The sequence below is a fragment of the Pipistrellus hanaki genome (assembly GCF_964339955.1).
Source record: "Pipistrellus hanaki genome assembly, chromosome: 16".
NCBI classification, from domain to species: domain Eukaryota; kingdom Metazoa; phylum Chordata; class Mammalia; order Chiroptera; family Vespertilionidae; genus Pipistrellus; species Pipistrellus hanaki.
The window spans coordinates 44,276,816-44,296,726 of record NC_140518.1 but is presented as its reverse complement, the minus strand read 5'-3'; the positions used below and the strand labels follow the sequence as shown (position 1 = coordinate 44,296,726).

General features: G+C 53.3%; 1 protein-coding gene across 2 annotated transcripts in view; it reads right to left on the bottom strand.

The window, feature by feature from the left end:
* The window catches only part of HS3ST3B1 (heparan sulfate-glucosamine 3-sulfotransferase 3B1), a 41,684-nt gene extending 29,423 nt beyond the window's left edge, over window positions 1-12,261 (bottom strand). The window contains exons 1-2 of one of the 2 annotated variants that reach the window (XM_084861445.1): window positions 11,213-12,261; window positions 1,595-1,726 (exon numbers count right to left, since the gene is read on the bottom strand). In XM_084861445.1, coding sequence (XP_084717571.1) covers window positions 1,595-1,726; window positions 11,213-11,775 — 695 coding nt within the window. In that variant the 5' untranslated portion in view covers window positions 11,776-12,261. The remainder of the gene's footprint in view (window positions 1-1,594; window positions 1,727-11,212) is intronic. The other variant, XM_084861446.1, reaches the window with a different exon arrangement.
* Window positions 12,262-19,911: the final 7,650 nt, after the last annotated feature.

The window sequence follows — 19,911 nt, the reverse complement described above, 5'->3', positions numbered from 1 at the left end:
TAAAAAACACAAACAAAAATAAAATTTAAGTGGGGGGGGGGGGGAATGGGAATGATGAGGGAATAAGGACACATATGTAACACCTTAACCAATAAAAAAAATTAAAAATAAATTAAAAGCAGGAGAAGCATGTCACTGAAAATGATTTTAAGATGGTGATTCTAATTTTAACTGGCATCCAATTAGCCCACCTCTACGCAGCCTCTCCCAGGATGGCTACAGAGCTGTAAAGTAAAAACTTAGTCAAGTAGGAAAAAACAAACAGACAAAAAACTTCATTCCGAAATCTAACAATAACGTCCACGATAAGTGGAAATTCAATCCTGAAACAGTGCATACCTAAAAAAAGAGTGTGTGTGTGTTGGGGTGGGGGGGTGGGGGGGGAGACCAAAATTTAACTCCCACACTGTTTTGCATTGACCCAGACCTGGGAATAGCCAAGTAACAAGGGGGTGAGCAATAAGGAGCGGTGGGGACTCCAGCAAACAGAAGAGGACACGCCCCCTTCCCAGTCACTGCTGCTGCTCTTAAGGTGCCGCCAGCTGCTGCCTTCATAAAAGCAGCAGAAAAGCTGCTTGCTGTGACATCTCTGAATCTGTTGATATTCCTGATGAATTTACATATTTTTAAAAACATACAAATATTCACTCCAGGATTTCCTTTGCAATAAGTCCAAGCAGTCATCACTAACCCATGGTGGTAAAAGGTAGGACAGTGACTATCCTTGGAAGAGGGACAGCGACAGGAAGGGAATATGATGGTGGCCTTGAGGTTCTTGAATGGCTCCTACACGGGTGTGCTTGCTTTTTGAAATTCACCAGGCTGCACGCTTCTGAGTTGTACACTTTTTACAGCTGTGTGCATACAAATGCGACTAAAAAACCCACATGCCAGATTTTTAAGTAAAATGTGATGTCTTGGATTTTCTTTGAATAATACAGGAAAGAGAGAACACAATGCTTTTTAGAAACGATGGAGGAAAGTCGTGGGAAAAGTAGAAATAAGGCCACACTGAGAAGTGGTCAAGAGAGTGGCCTTCTGACAAATGTCGGATCTTGCTGGAGTTTCACCCTGTGTGGAGGGCGTCCTATGGACAGTGCTTGAAGGCGCGGGATGCCACCCAGAAGGGCCAGTGTGCATCGTGGGGTCTGGCATGGGCTAAGTTGCAGAGTGAGGCCCAAGTTCTTGGGCAGAGACGGGATTTGGATGGGCCAGGTGTACTCCACGACAAGACCTTCTACACAACTGGTGCAAAATGGGATGTGTCCACAGGGTGGGACAAGGGTGTCTGGGTGTCAGCTACGGAAGCCATGAGCCGCTGGGGTGAGTGCTGAGCGTCTCAGTGTGATCCTGAGCTCTGGGTGGTGTGGGCATGCTGGGGAGGGTGTGGGCATGGTGGGGAGGGTGTGGGCATTGTGGGGAGGGTGTGGGCATGGTGGGGAGGGTGTGGGCATGGTGGGGAGGGTGTGGGCATGGTGGGGAGGGTGTGGGCATGGTAGACAGCTTCAAGGAACGGGTGAGAGAGAAGAGATGCGCTGGCAAGTGAGGAAGTGGAAAGAGGCTGTGGTCACCCAGGGGCATCAAATGTACAGACTTGGTCATTGAAGCAGGGGCCATAGGGATGACGCCACAGTGACAGGTTAGTGCATGGATGACACTCATGAAGGCTGCGTCATCAATGCAGATGTCATAGCCACAGAGGGAGCTGAGGACTGAGTGTGGAGAACTAAAGGAAAGGAGAAAAAAGAGAGAAAATACATGATCTTAGGCACACTTTTAAATTGAGTTGTGGAGTTAGAAGGGCCCTCGGGATGTAAGAGCTTCAAGAGGCTGAGCCATCCATGGCTATAGCTGATGACCGTAGGCTAGTGGTTGGCAAACTGTGGCTCGCAAGTTTGCTGACCTCTGTCATATACTACCTTTCACCTCTTTGTACACCATATGCCATAATTGCCTGATCCTCACAGCTTCCAACTACACGGTAACCTTTAGTTTAGCAGTGGTTGGCAAACTCATTAGTCAACAGTTTGCCGACCACTGCCCTAGGCAACCTCTGAGGGCTTCCCTTTGCTCCTCTGCAAAGGGAGGAAAATCACAGAGAAAGGACCACTGCTGAGATGCCCTGAGCGCCAGCCACTGGCCTGCACACAGCCCCTGCGTCACAGAGTGACTGCTATGCTCTCTCCTCTCCTTACCACCTTAGCTCTTTTTAGAAGCTCCTGGAAAAGTAAATACAAAGTCACATTTCTTATTTGTACTATTGCATCATCTTATCACATGCTTCCTCTTCTCCTTCATTGGATTTATTAGTGAATCGGAGGGACTAATGATTTTTTTAACTAGTGCTTTCATTGCTTGGAGACCTCTTTGAGCCAGTAGATTTTAGTTCACGGACTAGCAGGCCCCTGAAGGACAAGTTCACGTCTTGTACTTCCCTACCACCGCAAGTGCTGCCCGGTATAGCACATGGTGAAAGTGCTCAAACAGGTCATGCTTAGAACATGAAACTGTTCTGTATGAGACTATAATGATGAGTACCTGCCATCATACATTTGTCAAAAGCAGTGACATGTGCAGCGTCAAGAGTGAACCCTAAAGTAAGCTATGGATTTTAGATGAGGATGACATGTCACCGTCAGTTTATCGATAGTAACCAATATCCCTCTCTGATCCTGCAGGTTGATAGTCGGGGAGGCTGTGCTTATGTGAGGCAGCGCGTATATGGGAGTTCTGTCTTTCCGCTCAGTTTTGCTGTGAACTTGAAATTACTCTAAAAAAACAAAGTCTATATATTTTAAAGTAAGTACTATTATAAATCTTTGTTAGATAAGTGAAAACGTAGGTCAGCAGGGTTTGTGAGAATATATTATTCACTGACGACAGAAAACAGACTTCAAATGGTCACCTTTCGCTTCCTCCATTAAGTATTTCAGGTCAATGACAAGGATGATGATCTTCTCTACCATACTCTCCCCTCCCCCACACACCCACTCACTTGCTTGGGTCTTCTGTACAAAGCTCTTGGCTGGGAACAGGATGTTTACTTTTGTGTGCATCTGTGTTAACTGGCAGCACTTGCATATGCTAAGTGCCTGGAGACTCTGAAACAATCAGACAGGAGGGCACCAGGGACCCAATGAACAGCACACATCAGAGGAATGGCTGGCTGAGGGAGGATGAGTTTGCAGCCAGACAGACAGAAGGGGGAAGGCGTCCTTTCGGATAGGGAGGCACCAGGAGTGCTCTGACGGGGAATTGCTGTTCTCTAATTGTAGGCTCAGTGTGTACTCTCCTGGGGGAAGCTGCTTTAATGGATGTGTGGACCGAATCCTGCGTTGTCTCAACAGCTCCTGCAGCCATGGAGGCCGTCCTGTGTGAGCTTCCTGCCCTTTAGCACAGGCCCCCTCCTGCACCTCTGCAAACCTTCCAGAAAGCAAGCCTAGCTCATGCAAATCCACAACAGAATCAACTCCCAGTGCCAGCCGTAACTCCGCTCCTCACTGGGGGCCTTTTTCAGGCTGTCCTTCCTCCTGGACAGGACTAGAGAAGGTGAGCTGGTCAGTATCAAGAGAGCGCTTCCGGCCCACCCTGCAGGCGGAGGAAGCAGAAGGGGCTTTCACATTGTCCAAAAGGCCAGCTCCAGACTGTGGGCCCAGGGCTGAGGAAAGGGGAGTGTGTGCCCGAGGGGTTCTATGGATGCACACTAGACGTGCTGGGAGGAGAGATGGCCACTGAGCCTCAGTGCAGCGGAGATTCCAGAATCCGAAGGGAACCTGAGTCCTCTCTGCTCAGCCCAACGGAAGCAAACTTCGGACCAGAGGCACCTCCCCTCCACAAGGAGGGGCATCTGTGCAGGACGGTTTGGAAGAGGCCGAGAGGAAAGGAACGCAGGAAGGAAGGAAGCACAATAGATCAGGGGATAAGCTCTGTTCGGAAGGCGAGGGCAGTTCAGGGCCAACTCAGCTCCCAGAACTAGAGGCCATGCAGCGGGGAAGTCCGCTCAAGCAGGGGCGGGGCTAAAGCGCAGGCGGGACGCCATTGGTCTCCCGGCAGCCCCTACGACCAATCGGTGCAGGCACGACCCTCGGGCCCCGCCCACAGGGAGCGCAGGGGGGGCGGGGGGACTGCTACCCAGCCCAACAGGTGAGGCCGGAGCGTGGCTCGGGCTGGTCACGTGGCCGCGGCTGGCGACCCGGGGACGCAGGGCAACCCCGGGCCAGGTCCCCAGCCCCGCCCCCGGCGCCCGGCCGCGCGACCATCTGTCCCCCCGGCGCAGCCGCCACCAGATGCCGCCGTCCCCGCGACCCGGCCGTGCAGACGGAGCCATTTTCTCCGCCGCGGGTTCGGCCACCTCGGGATCGGCGGACGCAAACGTCCCTCCGGCAGCCGGGAAGCCGCGGACACGTGGCCGCGCCGGGCCATTCCGGGGCCACGCTGCCCATTCATTGGAGAGACCCGTGCACAGAATGCTGCTTCCCCGGCTCCCTTCCCGTGTCTTATCACTCCCCATTTGTTTCCCCAGCCTCGTGTGGCCCAGAAGAGCCTTTTGGCATTTCTGGTTTCTCAGCCAGGGGGGCCAGGATGGGGAGGAAACAGGAATTCTGCATCACTGGCCCCAGATCTGCTGCTTGGGGAATGCACATGCAGTAATTCACATGCTGGCCAAAAGCGTTTGAAAGTGCTCATGGAATAGTCTGGCGTCGGTTTAAATGCAATCAATTTGATGTTAAACCGGAGACTTAACACATTTGCTGTATTTAGGAGAAAAATATTGTATCTGTTCTGTAACTAATTGGGCAACTTACAGTCATGGTGAATCATATACATAATTTTATAACGACTGTAAGAAATATTAATTCCTCCCTGGCGAGAACTCTTTCATCAACTCTCTGCACAGACCCGCACAAATAATTTTTAAAAGTAGCTTTCTTCAGGAGGCAAACAAATCTTGTCAGTATGGCTTGACTATTTAAACATGTTCTATCCATGGCACACTGAAGTAAACGTTTTAATGACCCAGTAACTTAGGCTATTTTTAATATTTGAAGGCACAGACGTGGGAATTTCAAGGAAGAATTTAAACTACAGTATGACTTATAGAAAATTACCTGCACTCGTATCTCTACAAAGAAAATGAATGAGGGGTCTATTAGCATTGGGCAGTATTTTAACTCTGAGCCTCTTGACTGCCATGAAAATTATTTATTATCATATTATTAAGCTAGTAATTGCTCCTCACTTCCTGAACTTTACCCAAATCTAACATCAGAAAGAAAATTCAAGAAACACTAACATGTGTTTAATTTGTTGTTAGGTTTTGGTACTGTTTCAGAAGAACATGGGAGTTCTGGCAGGTAATGTTTAAAATATTTTTTTAAAGTTTCATGCTCTACTTACAAGTAGTTTTTGAAGATATCAGGATCCCATTTCTTTCCCATCATGGGAAATGTTTTCACTTGAGGTAGGCAGCAGCTTGTATTCATTACCCTTGAAAACGTGCCATATAGCTGGGGAATTCATTTTGCTGGGATTCCTGGCCAGCCCAACAGCCGGGGATGAAGTGTCCCTTACTGTCTGAAACCACAGACTGTTAAATGAGAGAGATAGCACCCTATTTGGAAACTAACTCTATTCACAGCAGCAGCTATGTTCATTACGCTCTGCCTGCAAAGTGGACATTTTGTGCTCTGTCAGTCAACTTCATTTCCATGTTCATCTAGTGAGAACGGAAAGTATTCAGAAACTACTGACAGGGCATGGCAGACAAGCGGTCTAATCCAGTAGCATTTCGGCTCTGAGCTTGAAATAAATGCCACTTCCCTGATTCCTAGCAATAACTGACGGATGGGTTTCCTTTAAAATTCCTGGTGCACTTTTAATTCTAAATAGTTTGAGTGATTCTTATGAAATCAGAAAACCTTATGTCCCACGTGTTTTAAACAGAAAGATAAATCGGCATACAAATTTCAAATGAGGTTTTGGGACATAATGATTTTTCAAAATAGCTCCAAGTTTTTTCTTCAAACAAAAATAAAGCACCGAACTAGAAAAACAGAAGTTTTGACAGGTCACTTTACAATTTCAAATAACAAAACTTTAGCTGGAAATGACTTTTATAAATATTAGTCTATATTAAATTGTAAATTTTCAATAATCAGGCTCCATTAAAAAGGCAAATGGACCCTTGTCAGTTTAGTCAAATTGTAGCACTCTCTTTTAATAAATAGTTTTTAAGACATGGGCATAACCTAATTTTTAGAGACCTGTTCAATAGTAACATATCATTTGGAAAAATAATACGTGTAATTTAAATTCACACATTTCAGCATTTTATTTATTTAAAACAAATAGGTTGCTATTAAATACTGACTATTTTATTAACTGAGAGCATCTGGGAAAACACTTATGATTAGGTTAATTTATGTTATATTTTCCCCTCAACTTGTAAAAGATTAATCAACCATTTTATGGTCTAATTTAGGTGCCTAATTAAAAACAGAGTTCAACACATGCTACACCGTCTTGCTAATAAATCTTGACAGCTTTGTAACATGATGGTTCATATTTCAAATTGTTGCATATAAATGTAGAATTCTGATCTTCACCCAGGAGCCTGAAGTGAGTTACATACTTGGTTTAAGCGCCAGGACTGAAAGTACAATTACTTCAAAAAGGATTATCCCCAATCAGATCTTATCTCAAATATCCCTTCATGAAGAGGAAAACAGTCTTTGCCACCACGTTGTCCTTAGAAACAGACTAGGCAAATAGGGGAGAAATTATATTTCTCAGCATTCATTATTAGATTTAAAATGTAGGAAAACTTGCTCCTTTCATCCACTAGCTTTCAGGAGGGAGATTTTCTGGAGTTACTGGGTTTCAAAATCTAAGTCTCAAGAACTCTACTCAAAGTTTGGCTACAATTGTCTTCCAGTTAAATATAAGTTTTGTCTTGACTCGTGGCGCTGTATTTCTTTTAAATGAATAAATTCACTCCCAGAAGTTTTAGAGCATCTCTCTTAACCCCATGTCCTCCACACCTCCCAGCCTTACAAGGGGGCAAATGCAAGAGAATAAATCTATTCTCCGCAGGGACCTGCGTTGTTTTCTCAGCCTTTACACTTGAGGGATATTTTTGTCATTTTAATGACTCCTTTGACTCTAACTGTCCAGTGCTGGCAGAGAAAAGAGACTGCCATGGTGATGTAATTATCCTCATTCTAGTCATAAACCCACTTTGAGCCAGTTCTGAAGCTGATATTTTTTTAAAGTGACTGACAAAGTGAGCAATGCACACTGAAGTCGCAGAGTACATTGGAAAACTCACGCTCCTTTAAAGCAAACCCAGTTTTGAAAGCATCATATATCACCGCCATCATGTTTTTGGTCACTTAAGTGAGAGGGCATGGCAGAGTGACCTGGAGCAGGACTGCCCAGGTTAGTAGTTTGCATTAACTAGCTGGGACAACTTGGGAAAGTTGCTTAACTTCTCTGTGCCTGTGTTTTTTCATCTCTGAAAGCACCTACCTCATGGATTGTACTAAGGAATATATTTGCTAATTCTGTAAAATTTGGAACAGTACCGGGCACATTGGGAAAACATTCAGGAATGTTACCTACCAGCATTATAAACACACACACACACACACACACACACACATAATTTTTTAATGTGGCCATATTATTAGTGTCAGGTTATTTTGTGCAACCAAAATGAAAAGAAGAGTCAAGATGGGGAATGGGTTTCTGCTCTGGAAAGTTTATGGCATATTTCTAGGTAAAAATTAATAATCACACTATTTGGCTAACTTAATTCCCAACCTGCTATCATTAACAAATCAAAAATAGACAAAGTCAATATTCAGAGCCTAGATGTACAGGTGTGTGCTTTCTCCACCCTGGCAACTGGGAGGCTCACAGCCCAGAGCGCTCAACCACACACAGCCTGCCACAGGAGCTGGAGGCCTGGTGTGTCACCCCGGGCGGCGCTCACCGGCACATGCCCAGTTTGAGAGGCCTGATGGAGGAAGAGAGCTGGTGAATAAGCTGGGAAAGCAAACCCACAAGAGTCTTATCCCAGACTAAGACAAATACTCAGGAAGGGCGCGTTTGACTTTTAAGCAGGTAGGGCAGCGGCAGAAAGCTGCTGCTCCCTGGCTGGTGGCAGCGAGGTCAGCTCCACGTCGCTGTGACCAAGGTCGCCTCCATCCCACAGCCGTCAATCCCACAACAGTTCTGGCTGAGGGAAGGAACTGCAGTCAATTGCGGAGACGTCACTACAAATCCGCCCGGGCCCAGGGGGCCCGTTAGGCCACCAGAAGGACTGGGTACCAATCCATTAAACCCATTGAGGTCTTGGCACAGACAGAGCCGAGATCTGCTTCTCCAGCGAATGATAATGCCCATAGCCGGGTTCAACCATCCAGGCCCATAGTTTTTATCTATCATGCCTTCAAAATGCCTACCTGCTTTCAAAATGTTTCCCCTCTCTCCTATTTTCTGGCTGCGGCTGCGAGGCCTCCTTTGAACCACGTGTCTGACTGCAACTCTCTCCGGTTAATTATTATTTGTGCTCCTCTCCGATCTGCCGCCCGCCTGCACGCACCGCGGGCAGACAGGACACACACCTCGGAGAGCACCGCCTGCCCCGCTGGGAGGGCGCAGGGTTCCCCTGGCACCGGCTCTCACCACCAGCCTCGGGGCCAGACGTCCCCTCCGGGGCAGTCACAGAAAACTAAAACGGCCGCTTCCAAAAGAACTGTGCCTCTACACATTTGCCCAGACATCCCGAAAATTCTTCATTAACTAAAATATGTCCATTAAAGCATTTAAAATATTTCTTTTTTCTTTCTTTTTCCTTAAAGATATCCGCTAGCCCAGCGGCCGGCTGGCGTGTGCTGGCGCCGCCAGGAGCGCGGAGCCAGAGGGGCCCTGCGCGCTCCCCGCGTGCTCCTCCGCCGCGCGGTCCCGGGGGCGCAGCCGCGGGCCTCGGGGCTCCTGCACCGCACAGCCTGGCTCCTCTGATTAGGTAGATGTTGGGGGGGGGGGGTCCGGGAAGGGGGGCGCTGAGGAACCCCCCGCCTCGGGGGGCCCCGGCCCCAGCCCTCGCGGCCCCCGCGCCCGGCGGCCTCACTCACTGCGCGGCCCGGGGGCACCGTCCCGCTCCGGCTGCGCCCGGGTTTCCGGGGCGACTTGGATCAATTGACTCCGCGGTTTGGATCAATCAAAGGAGCGGAGCAGGTGGAGGGCAGGAGCCCAGGAGACCGCGTGGATCCTCCGGCGGGGATTTCCACCGGCTGCCAGGTGCTTCAAAGCCGGTGACGTGGGCGATCCAGCGAGTTCCTGCCAGTACTCCCGACCCGGCCCGGCCCGGCCCGGCGTCTGATCTCAACACCCCGGACCCCCGGCCTCCTGCGGTGCCCCCTGCCGCCGGGCGGGTCCGCACCGGGAGCGGGGCGGCGGTGGAAGAACAACAATAGGATCGATGACAATAGCGAACAGCCTGAGCGGCCCCACGTGCCAGTCGGCACCTGCCTGCCCCGCGCACCCGCCTCTGGGCTCCGCGGAAAACAGCACAGACACACACACACACACACACACACACACACACACACACACACCCCAGGGGAGCACCGGGCCCGGCCCGACTTAGCGGCCGGCCAGAGCCAGACGGGAGCCGGGGCGTCCTTCGGAGCAGCCGGTGTCGGGACCTGGACGGTGGGAAGGGGGACTGCCAGGGCTGGCTAACTCTCGGGACAGAACTGAGACAACTGCGGACAATGAACACATCAAGGACAAAAAAAGGGGGGGGGGGGCTGGGAATAGCGGCTTTAATCCCCTGAGTCAGACCCCTTTTATCTCCCGTCCTCTCCAGGGGCCCAAAGGGGGCTGGGGGCCGGGAGGGAAGTCCGGTTGCCTCTCCGGGTTGGTTTTCTGAGTCCCGAGCCTCCAGAAGGCTCCGGGCCTGGAGGGCTGCCGGGGAGAAGGCAGAGTCCTGCCCGGGACGGGTTGGGGGAGAGGTGGGGAGAAGAGAGCTGGCGACGAAGTTTCCGAGGGAAGGTGGGATTCCAGACCCTCAGCTGTCCCGCGTCTCACCGGAAGCTGGACCGACCCAACCGCTCATCCCAAAAACGAACCGCTCACCACAAAACAGGCAGCGGCGGGAGGCGTTGGCGGAGGTCCTGGTTACCCGTCCGTCCCTTTGGAACCGGACCCACAACCGACTCAAGAACCGAGTTTTCGGAAACCCACATTTCTTATCCAAGGGCCCCCAATATTCTTCGCACTCCGACGTGTAAAGGGCCGGTGGAGACCTGCACCCCAGCCGGGAGGGAAGGCGGAAACCGGCGGCCGTGCCGGGGTCGCCCGGATGCCTCGCCAGACGCGCGGCGCTCGCTCCGGCCTGCAGTGCGCGCCTTTGCCCGACAGGGACCAGCACCGTTCCACCATCCGCCATCCATCCACCGTCCACCGTTCCACCCTCCACCACCCGCCGTACACGGTTCACCGTCCACCCTCCACCCTCTACCATCCGCCGCCCACCGTCCGCCCGCAGCGCCCGCCGCTCGCCTGGCCACCAGGTGGAGGCGCGGGCCGCCCGCCCAGCGTGCCCTCCCAGCCGGAGCGGCTCTCCAGAGAAGCCAGTCTGACCCTCTTCGGGTGCGGGTTCCCGCAGGGAGGAGGACGGTAACGAAACCGTGACCAGCTTCCCGGCGGCCCGAGCGGGGCGCCGTCCCTCCCACCCACACCCCCAGGAGGGGAGCCGGAGCCCTTAGAAGTTGGTCCGAGCTCCAGAGTCAAACCCGGGCCACACAGCACGGACTCCTCCGAGGCGCGGCCGCCGTTAGAGGGCTGCATGCCTCCCGGAGCGCCCTTCTCTGCGGAGAGCTCTCCTGATCATTCATTCCTAGGGCACCCTGGGCCACGGAGCTGCCGGAGCTGCTCGAGAAGTTTCTCTGGGTTGTGGAAAGTACCCCCACCCCCCACCCCACACCCCCGTCTCCCGAAACACTCGGTGCCGCGCAGGGGTGAGGTTCTCCCCGCGGCGGGCCGGCACCACGCATTCGTTCTCTGCCCCTCTCCGCCCCCGGGAGTTCGGGGGTTCGAGACTGTACCCCTGTCACTTCCCCAGCCCAAGCCACGTCTCCCTCCTCCTCCCCCGTTCTGGGCAGCAGCGGACGCCTCTGGCCCCGGCCCTGCCGGGGAAACTCACCGGTACCAGGCGAGGCCCTTGTCGTAGCTGCGGTCGAAGAAGTGGGGCTCGGCGCCCACGGCGCGCACGTCGGGGTGCACGCGCAGGAACTCCAGCAGCGCCCGCGTGCCGCCCTTCTTCACGCCGATGATGATGGCCTGCGGCAGCTGCTTGCTCCCGGACCCGCTCAGGAAGCTGGAGATGGGGCTGGGGGAGTCCGGCGCCTCGGGGCTCTGCTCCTCTGGGCTCGTGGCGCCCTCGGCCCTCTCCGGGGCCGCCGCCAGCGGGGTGGTCGGGACGGTTTGGAAGAACAGCTTCGAGAGAGCCCGTTGGTCGGATCCCGGGGCCGGGGCGGGTGGGTCGTGGACGGCGCGGGACCCCGAGCCCGAGCCCAGCAGCAGCAGCCCCGGCGCGGCGGCGCAGGAGCCGGCGCACGAGTACAGGAACATGTAGAGCCAGACGCACAGCATGGCGAAGAGCAGCGCGAGCCTCCTCCTCACCGGCGGCGGGGGCGCCTGCGGCTGGGGCAGGAGCCAGCTGGGGGCATGGAGGCAGGGCCGGCTGCCGCTCAGGCGCTGCCCCATGCGCGGCCCGCGGGCGCGGCGAGGGGCATGGCTCAGCACATGGCACCGGTCCCGCCGGAGCCGCGAGCGCGGAGAGGGGTCCTCGGCCCTCCGGACGCCCGGTGGGGGGGCTTTATTGCCCCCGTGCGCCCCGGGCCACCGCCGCCGCTGCTCCCGCTGCGCTTCCCCAGGTGGCGGCAGCAGCTGTAGCGGCCGCGGCTCTTGACATGTTGCCCGGGAGGAGCCGCAACTGGATCGAAAGTCGGGGTGGCGGGCAGCTGCCGGGCTGGGGACCGCTCTCACGGCGCGACGGCCCGCTCCGGGGCAGGAGGGCGCCGCGCTCCCGCGTCCTGGCCGCTCGGACGGTGCGTACGGCCGCGGCCCGGGGCTGCCTCCCTCCCCGCCGCCCCGCGAACCGCTGCTGAGAGCAGCCCGGCACTTCCTCGCAGAGGGAGGCTGCGGAGGAGAACTGCGCAGGAAGAGTAGAGACCGAGGTGGGGTGGGCGGGCCCGGCCAGCGGGAGTGACAGGCCGCTCCGCCTACCAGAAGCCAGCGCCGCCATGCAAATACAGCGGCTTGGCAGAGGCTCCAGCAGCCAACCAGCTCCCGGGAAGCGGGGGTGTGGAAAGGGTTTGGGGCGGAGGGAAGTGGCCGGGGGTTTCTATTGGCTGCAGAGTAGGGAGGGCGGAGCCAGGGACGGGTGACAGGAGCGGAGGGAAGGAGGATGCTGGCATAAGCCGGCGCTGGAAGGGGACAGACCCCACCGAGTGGTGGGTGCACTTCGGCACCCGGCGCATTTCCGCACTCGCTGTCCTAGCCCAGAGGTCGGGACGCAAGTCCCATCCAGTTGTTTCGTGGGCGGGCTCCCGACGTGTGTGTGTGTGTGTGTGTGTGTGTGTGTGTGTGTGTGTGTGTGTTGCGCAGTAGCGAAGGGATTGGAGAAGCGATAGTCAGATGGAACTTGCAGGACCGGGACATGAGTGCAGACCCAAAACCATCCATAGGCTGGGGGTGCGGGGGGAGGGTAGGAGGTTTATGAAGTTCAAGTAGAAAGCATATTTGGAAATTGCTATCAGGTTTTTATTTTTAATGGCTTTCTTATTCTTTGCTAGGAGTTGATCTCTCTAGGTTGGCCACGTTAGCTGGGATGGGTACAAACTGCCCTCAGAAAAAATCTACCCCAATTGCCCAAACTTTTGAGAAAGATGAGGGTGAATGGGGGTTTGGGGTGGGAAGAGATATTATCAGGGAGATAAAGGCTGGTGGGAAAGTGAGTGTGAAAGTCACCTGTAAAGAGTTTTGTGGGGATATGAGTTTGTTGGGGACATTAAGTTGGGAGAAAAGGTTCAATCCTCCCTTTTCCCTGATTAATAATAAAGCCCGTTCACCTTCATTTAGGATACAGTTTGGTTTGCTGGCCTGTTACACTAATTATTAGGTGCTGTTTTCTCACCAATGTATGCCAAACTTTAAAGACAGACCCCTGAGTTGCATTTATTTAGAGTCAGTCCACTGGAAGCCGCTCTCCGGGTCTCTTCCTGAAAAGTACCCCGGGGCGGGGGCGGGCGGGGCGCTGAGCCCGCGGCGGGAACCGGTAAGCACGGGCAGGGATGCTGCCCCCTCACCAGGCGCGCGGAACGCGGAGGCTCGGGAAGCTCCGGTCCATCCCTTGCGGTTCAGAAGGTCTATTGCCTGTCACCTGGTCCGGCGGGGCGGCGGGCGGCGGGCGGCGGGCTGTTCCGGGACGGAGCGTTCCTTCCGATCCCCACCCGCGGCAGCCGGACGGGCGGAGTGCGCCCTCGAGGTGCGCGCCCGGAGCCTCAGCCTGGTTGCAATTCGCGGCCCACTGCAGTCGCAGCGGAACCGACCTGAGCCCTGCCCTCTGCCTCGGCCGCCAGCCCCGACACTCTGGCCTCTTCTTTTTAGTGAATGTCTCTAAGTCCCCTAAGTGCCCTAAGCCCCCGAGGTCCTGCTCCGCTGGAGCGCAGAGAAAGCCGGAACGGGACGCAGGCCCTGGGTCCCTCAGGTTCGCAAACGTGCCCGAAAGCGGTGGCCGTGACCCGGGAGGTTCCGCGAACCCTGGGGACCGCGCCGGGCTCTGCTCCCCGCCACCTTTTTGCAGCAACTTTGAGCCCCAGATACTTTCCGACAAAACTGTGGAGGGAGAAATCATTCCGATAAAAGACTCCCCCCTCCCCCCCCTTTTACATTCGCAGGGGATATTTTTCCAGCTTTTCTTTTTCTTTTTCTCCTGTCGCTGGGATGTTGTGTTTGTTCTTTAGAAGAAGTAATTTACCACCAGCCCCCCCCCCCCCGCGCGCGCGCGCGCGCGCGCGTGTGTGTGTGTGTGTGTATGTGTGTGGTGATGATGATGATGATGATGATGATGATGATGATGAGAATGTGTGTCTGAGCATTAGCCTGACCCTTTATTTTGGAAATATGAGAGGGGAACATTAGTGTCTCCAAAGAGTGTATCTACAAATCACGTTATTTCTGGGGAATGACGTTATTGTCTTCCCTCTTTAGGCGGCCCGAGTTGCTGATTTTTGTGGGTTGGGGAGGAGGGCGGTAGTGGTTTCTGATCTGTGTTGTGTTCAGGAGAACCGTAGCTTCCAGGTGTCTAACTTCAGGCCCGGATGGGTGTGAATCATGGTTTTAGAAAATATTTGATGATCCTAATAAAAAACGGTCTCTGTCTGTAAGCAGTTACAAGTGGAGCCACCGGATCTGTTTAGGATCCTTCCCTCCGGGTGCGGGAAGGGAAGGAATGGAACCGGAGACGTGGGTGTCGGAAACCGCCCGGGAGCGCGCGGGGCTGGGGCGCCAGGGGCCTCTGAGGACCCGGGTCGGCGGCCTCCGGGTCGGAGCGGCTCCCGGTGGAGTGTGACGGCGGCAGAGCAGGACCTGGGCCGCTACCCGCTACTTTGGCCCATCAGTCCCCTGTGCCGCCCGCTGAGCTTTCCAATCCCAGGTGGAGCCTCCACATCCCCGCGCGAGGCCGACGCTGCGGGCTCTGCCCTTGGCAAAAGCCAGCAGTCCCATCCGTAGATGCAGAACCGGGGCCCGACCCTGGGCGGAGCCTTGGCGAGGCTAAAGGTGGACAATTTGCGTCTCAGCCCCGACCCTCTGCCCCGCGGCACAGGCACAGGGTTCTCCGCGGGGCCGGCAGGAGAGCGCCGCCGCCCACGCCCCGAGCGGTCCTCCCCGCTCAGCTCAGTGAGCGCGTGTGCACGCGAGGAATCTGGAACTCAGCCCCAGTATGCCTACAAGGCTCAGAGTTGCGCTAGGTTAGATGGTTTGGGGTTCGCTGATGGGGTTGCGCACCTGGGCCTGGGAGAGTCCGGCTCCCGCAGGCAGCCCCCGAGGACGGCCAGGGCTGCCCCCGGGGCGTCCCCTCCACGCTCTCCCCGGCGCCACTCTCGGTCCCTAAAGCGCCCCCCTCCACACACACACACACACACACACACACACACACACGCACACACACGCACACACACGCACACACACACACACAGAGACGTGAAAAATAGGAGGCTTGGGCCAAAGAGCCCCGCGATGTCTAATGCCTGGAGTTTCGGATTCAGGACTCCGGAGCGAGGCGCACCCCCGCAGCTGCTCGCGTACCCCGCCCGCTCCCCCTGCGGGACCCCAGCGCCCCTGGTCCGTGTCCCCCACTGCTCCCTGCAATGGCCTCATTCCTGGGCTGCCACCGGAACCGCACAACCTCCCCCACCCCAACGCCTTCAGCCAGTGGGCGGCCGGCCCCTGCGGGTTCCGGCGGCTGGCTGGCTGCGCCTGGGGCCGCGGCTCCGCGCCCGCCCGCAAGGGGGCGCCCCGAGAGCTGCGGGCGCTGGAGCGGCCACGGGGCTGAAGCGGCGGGCAGTTCACTGCGACACGACACGCGGAGGAGACTTGCCCCTCTGCTGGGGCCTCTGCGGCGCCTCCCCACCCCCGCCCATCCCAGAACCCAGGGCTCTGGGCGTCTGTGCAGCCAGGGAGCCCCTCACCGCGCAGGGAGCTCCTGGCCGGAGCTGGGCGTTGGCAGGCCTAGAAGTCCCCATAGGAGAGGCTGGAGGTCTCCACCTGGAGGAAAGAAACGCTTCCCAGCGCTAAGCCCCCGCTGCGCCAAGGGGTAAGGACCGCCAGCCTCAGGCGTATTCCCAGCACCCCCACTTGTGCATGGGTAGCAGGTCACCGCAGTGCACACCTCCATGCATGAGGAGCCCTCTGCGAGTTTAGAGGACGGCCCATCGATGTTCCTCCAGATGCCAGCAGTTCGATGCCCACATTGGTTTGTGACTTGTTCCCCGAGGAGTCAAAGGCCTGGGCTGATTCCAAATCCCTCCTCCACATGGCACCCTGCTCTGGGCCAGAGGTTCCTTTGCCCCTGGGAAATGGCGGGGTAGGGGGTGAGGGTGGGGAGCTGAGGTGGAAGAATGTGTGCCCAGGCTCCCTCCTGGCTGAGGCCGCAAGGCTGGAGGCCTCGCGGTGACCAGGTCCCCATGGCTGTCCCCTCACTCCGGGCCCGAGATGGCGAGGACAGCTGCCTTACCAACGCCAAGGCACCGTGATGTCCCTTCTCCTCCGGGCAGCTGTGAGCAGTCCTGTTGGCACAGGCACTCCTCACATCACCCAGGCCCAGCATGCCATCTTCCCTGCCAGGGCCTGGCATGGGCCCCACCAGGGCGGCATTGCTTGTCCGCAGCTGTCCCACCGCTCACCGGCTGTGCGGCCTGGAGCAAGTTCCACAGCCTCCGAGCCTCCCCCACGGCCTGTCACTGCACCCCCGCCTGCCCCTGCTTCAGTCCCCCTCTCCTTCTTTCCTCTCCCCACAGTGGACATCTCCCTGCCAACCCTGTCTCCAACCTTCCTGGCCTTGGGCGCTGCGTTGAGGAAATTGTGCCATAGACGCTGGCCCTGCTTTCATTTTCCACAAAATCTTCCCACAGGCAAATCCAAGTGCCTGCCACTTCTGGAAAGTCTCAGGGAGGCCACTTCCCGGTCCCAGAGATGAGTATTTCCTCAAAGCTTGTGGGGGAACAGGTGCTGGCAGGGGACTGTCTGCACCTTCCCTCCTCCCACCCCCATGCTGCCGCACCCCAGCTCCCTCCTCCCGCCCTCGTGTCACCTGCAGGAAGCTGCAGGCCAGTGGACACACAGTGACCCCATTGGTGCTCCGGATTTCAGCCACTCTCACCTCAAGGACATCTCTGTTCCTACCCCCTTGCTCTGAGTCACATTCTGTCCCTGTGATGGACAATGCTGTGACACCCAGACCCCTTCCATGAGGGACACGCCTGCTCAGCTGCCAGCTGTCAGCCCTTCTGGACTGAAGGCTGGCATCACCCGCCTTCCCCAGGTGGCCCCCCTCCACTGGCGGCGGGGTGGGGGGGAGGAGGGGGCAGAGGAGGGGCCTGGTCATCCCAGCCAACTGCAGACACCCCTGCAGGGCAAGCAGCCCCAGAGCTTCCTGTGGGCTTGGCAATGGGTGGCAGTGCTTCTCCCTCTGCCCCAGGCGGCCTCTCCCTCCCCCTCCTCCTCCTCCTCCTCCTCCTCCTCCTCCTCCTCCCCCTCCTCCTACAGGTGTTGGTCCCAAGGGCACTTCCTAATGAGCATCGGGCTCACTCTCCAGAGACCCCGCCCGTCTGTGTGTCTCTCTGGGATGATCCACATCAACTTCCAAACACAGTTTTCTGTTCCTCTTCATTGTCAACTGCATGCACAGTTTCTTCTTCCTCACTCTTTGTCTTTGTTGTGCCAGGTTTTCTTTAATGATGGAAGTATTCAGACAAGCTCTGGAAAAAAAATCAAATTTGTAAGAAATGGAGTAAATCCGACTCTCTGACCCCAAACCCAAGTGTCTCTTCAGAGATAAATAAGTAAAGAGTATATATTATCCGCCTCTTATTTTATTTTATTTTTTCAAATGGTAGCGCTAAATAATCTTCTATCATGAAATGGATGACCATTCCAAATTGGTATGTGTGTGTGCGCTTTTAAAAATACCAACTATAAATTACTTCACTTTTAAAATGTTGGAATCATTCTTTCTTAAAAACTACATATTTTTACTTATTGACTGTATTTATTAAGTCCCTGTTTGAAAAATGGCTACAATAACACATTTATTCTACTTCTTTTCACCCCTCTAAATTAAGAAAAATTCACTAAGTATGTACTTTATTTCACTTTATCAAGGCTTTATTTACACTCTTAACACAATTGCATAAGTTGTTTACTCTTAGTTTTATTGTTATGTGACTCAAGAAAGCCAAGAAATCTGAGAGTTTCATTTTTTACACATAATGTTGTTAGCTGGAATTCATGGAATAAATAATTATTATTGATGTTTTGAGAAATGTTTCTGTATGTTGTACCTTTTGAATTTTTGAGAATATGACTATTGTCATTTTAGACTTGAAGAAAAATTTGGCTGGGTTCTGCTTTTCACTGGCCTAGAATGTTGCTAGTTTTTCTTTGGTGGTATCTATTCTGCAGTTCAACACATTTTACTGAGTATAGTTGACCCTTAAATCATATGAGTTTGAATTGTGCAGGCCCATTTATATTTGGATATTTCCCCACAAATACTATGAGTATATTTTCTCTTCCTTTTGATTTTATTTTCTCTAGATTACTTTATCATATGAATACAGTATATAATCCATATAACATATAAAATATGCATTAATCAACTGTTTATATTATAGGTAAGACTTCTAGTGAACAGAAGGCCTTTGGTAGTTAAGTTTGGGGGTTAAGTAGTTAAATTAAATTATAGGTGGATTTTTCATTGCAGGGGTTCAGTGTCCCTAATCCCACGTTGTTCATGGGTCAACTGTACATTTCTCAACCATTGTGTATGTCACCTCAGGCATCTCTATCTTTTTTTAGCTGCCTGTTTGCACGCCTCAGTTGTATGGTTTTTCTCAGTGAGCTCATGCTATCAGCTGACCATATGGAGCTGGGGAAGGACAAGACGGGCCCTGGCCTGTGCTCCTCCGTGTGTTTTCAGCGTGGGGAGACACTCTGGTGTGACAAATGGGGTTTGACTATTGTCTGTTTAGCCTCTTGCTCTCCCAACTTCAGTTGAGCTCACCTCTCAGGGTTATTTTAAATGTTGTACTTTATGTGAATGGAGGAGGTAGAAGACAGATGCAAGGGAAGAAGTGCCTCCCCAGCAGATTTCCCATTTGTAGCACCTGCCCCTCCTCCACACTCTGGACTCCCTTTCCTCCCCCTCAATGAGACAGAAGGGCCTTCCAGCTTCCTAAGGCATCCTTTCGCATTTCCTCCACCCTGTGTTCTGCAATCTCCTGCTTCTGTTGTGTCCTCAGGGCTGAATTCAAGGGGGCAGTCTGCATACAGCAGATGCTTATCTAACATGTTGACTCAAGCTATTCACTATTTTTAAAGTTGAAACACTTCACTGGTCTCCATCTCAATATGGGCCTTGCTGTATCAATTTTAATTGGAACATAACATACCTTTCCAGCTTTATGGTTTATTTCACTTTTCAGGAACATATTTTTATTTTGTAACATTGAACATTCTTTTTATTCCAATGTTTTATTCTATTTTTAAACAATACTAATTGCATATACATTATATCTCCTTTGTTTTTCATACCTACACTTTTCTCTATGTTTTAAAATCTTATTTTCCAAGTTTCATGAGTGTAAAATTTCTTTAGCTTGACTGCTAGATCTTTGAAATTAAATTCAATTTTTTTCATTTCTTGTTAATTCTTTATTTTGTACTCTCTTCTACCCTTTTGTGATCTCTATTAGCAGGCTGTTTTTCTTTTACTTCTATTTTTAAGGCATTTTATTTGACACATTCAACTATTTTTGGAACTCATTTGTTCTGTTGAAGGATTGTAGTAGTTGTAATTCTTTAAGAGTTTAGAGAATTATTTTCCTTATTCCTCTTTTTTTTTTTTTTTTTTTTTTTTTTTTTAGTTAATTGGCTTTATTATTTTAGAGAAGGCTTGGATTTATAGAAAAATTGGGTGGAAATACAGAGAGATCCATATATCCTGTCACCATCACCCCCCAAAACAGGTCCCTCCTATCATTAACACCTTGTATTAATGTGGTACATTTGTTACAATAGATGAACCAATATTAATATACTAGAGGCCCGGTGCACGGA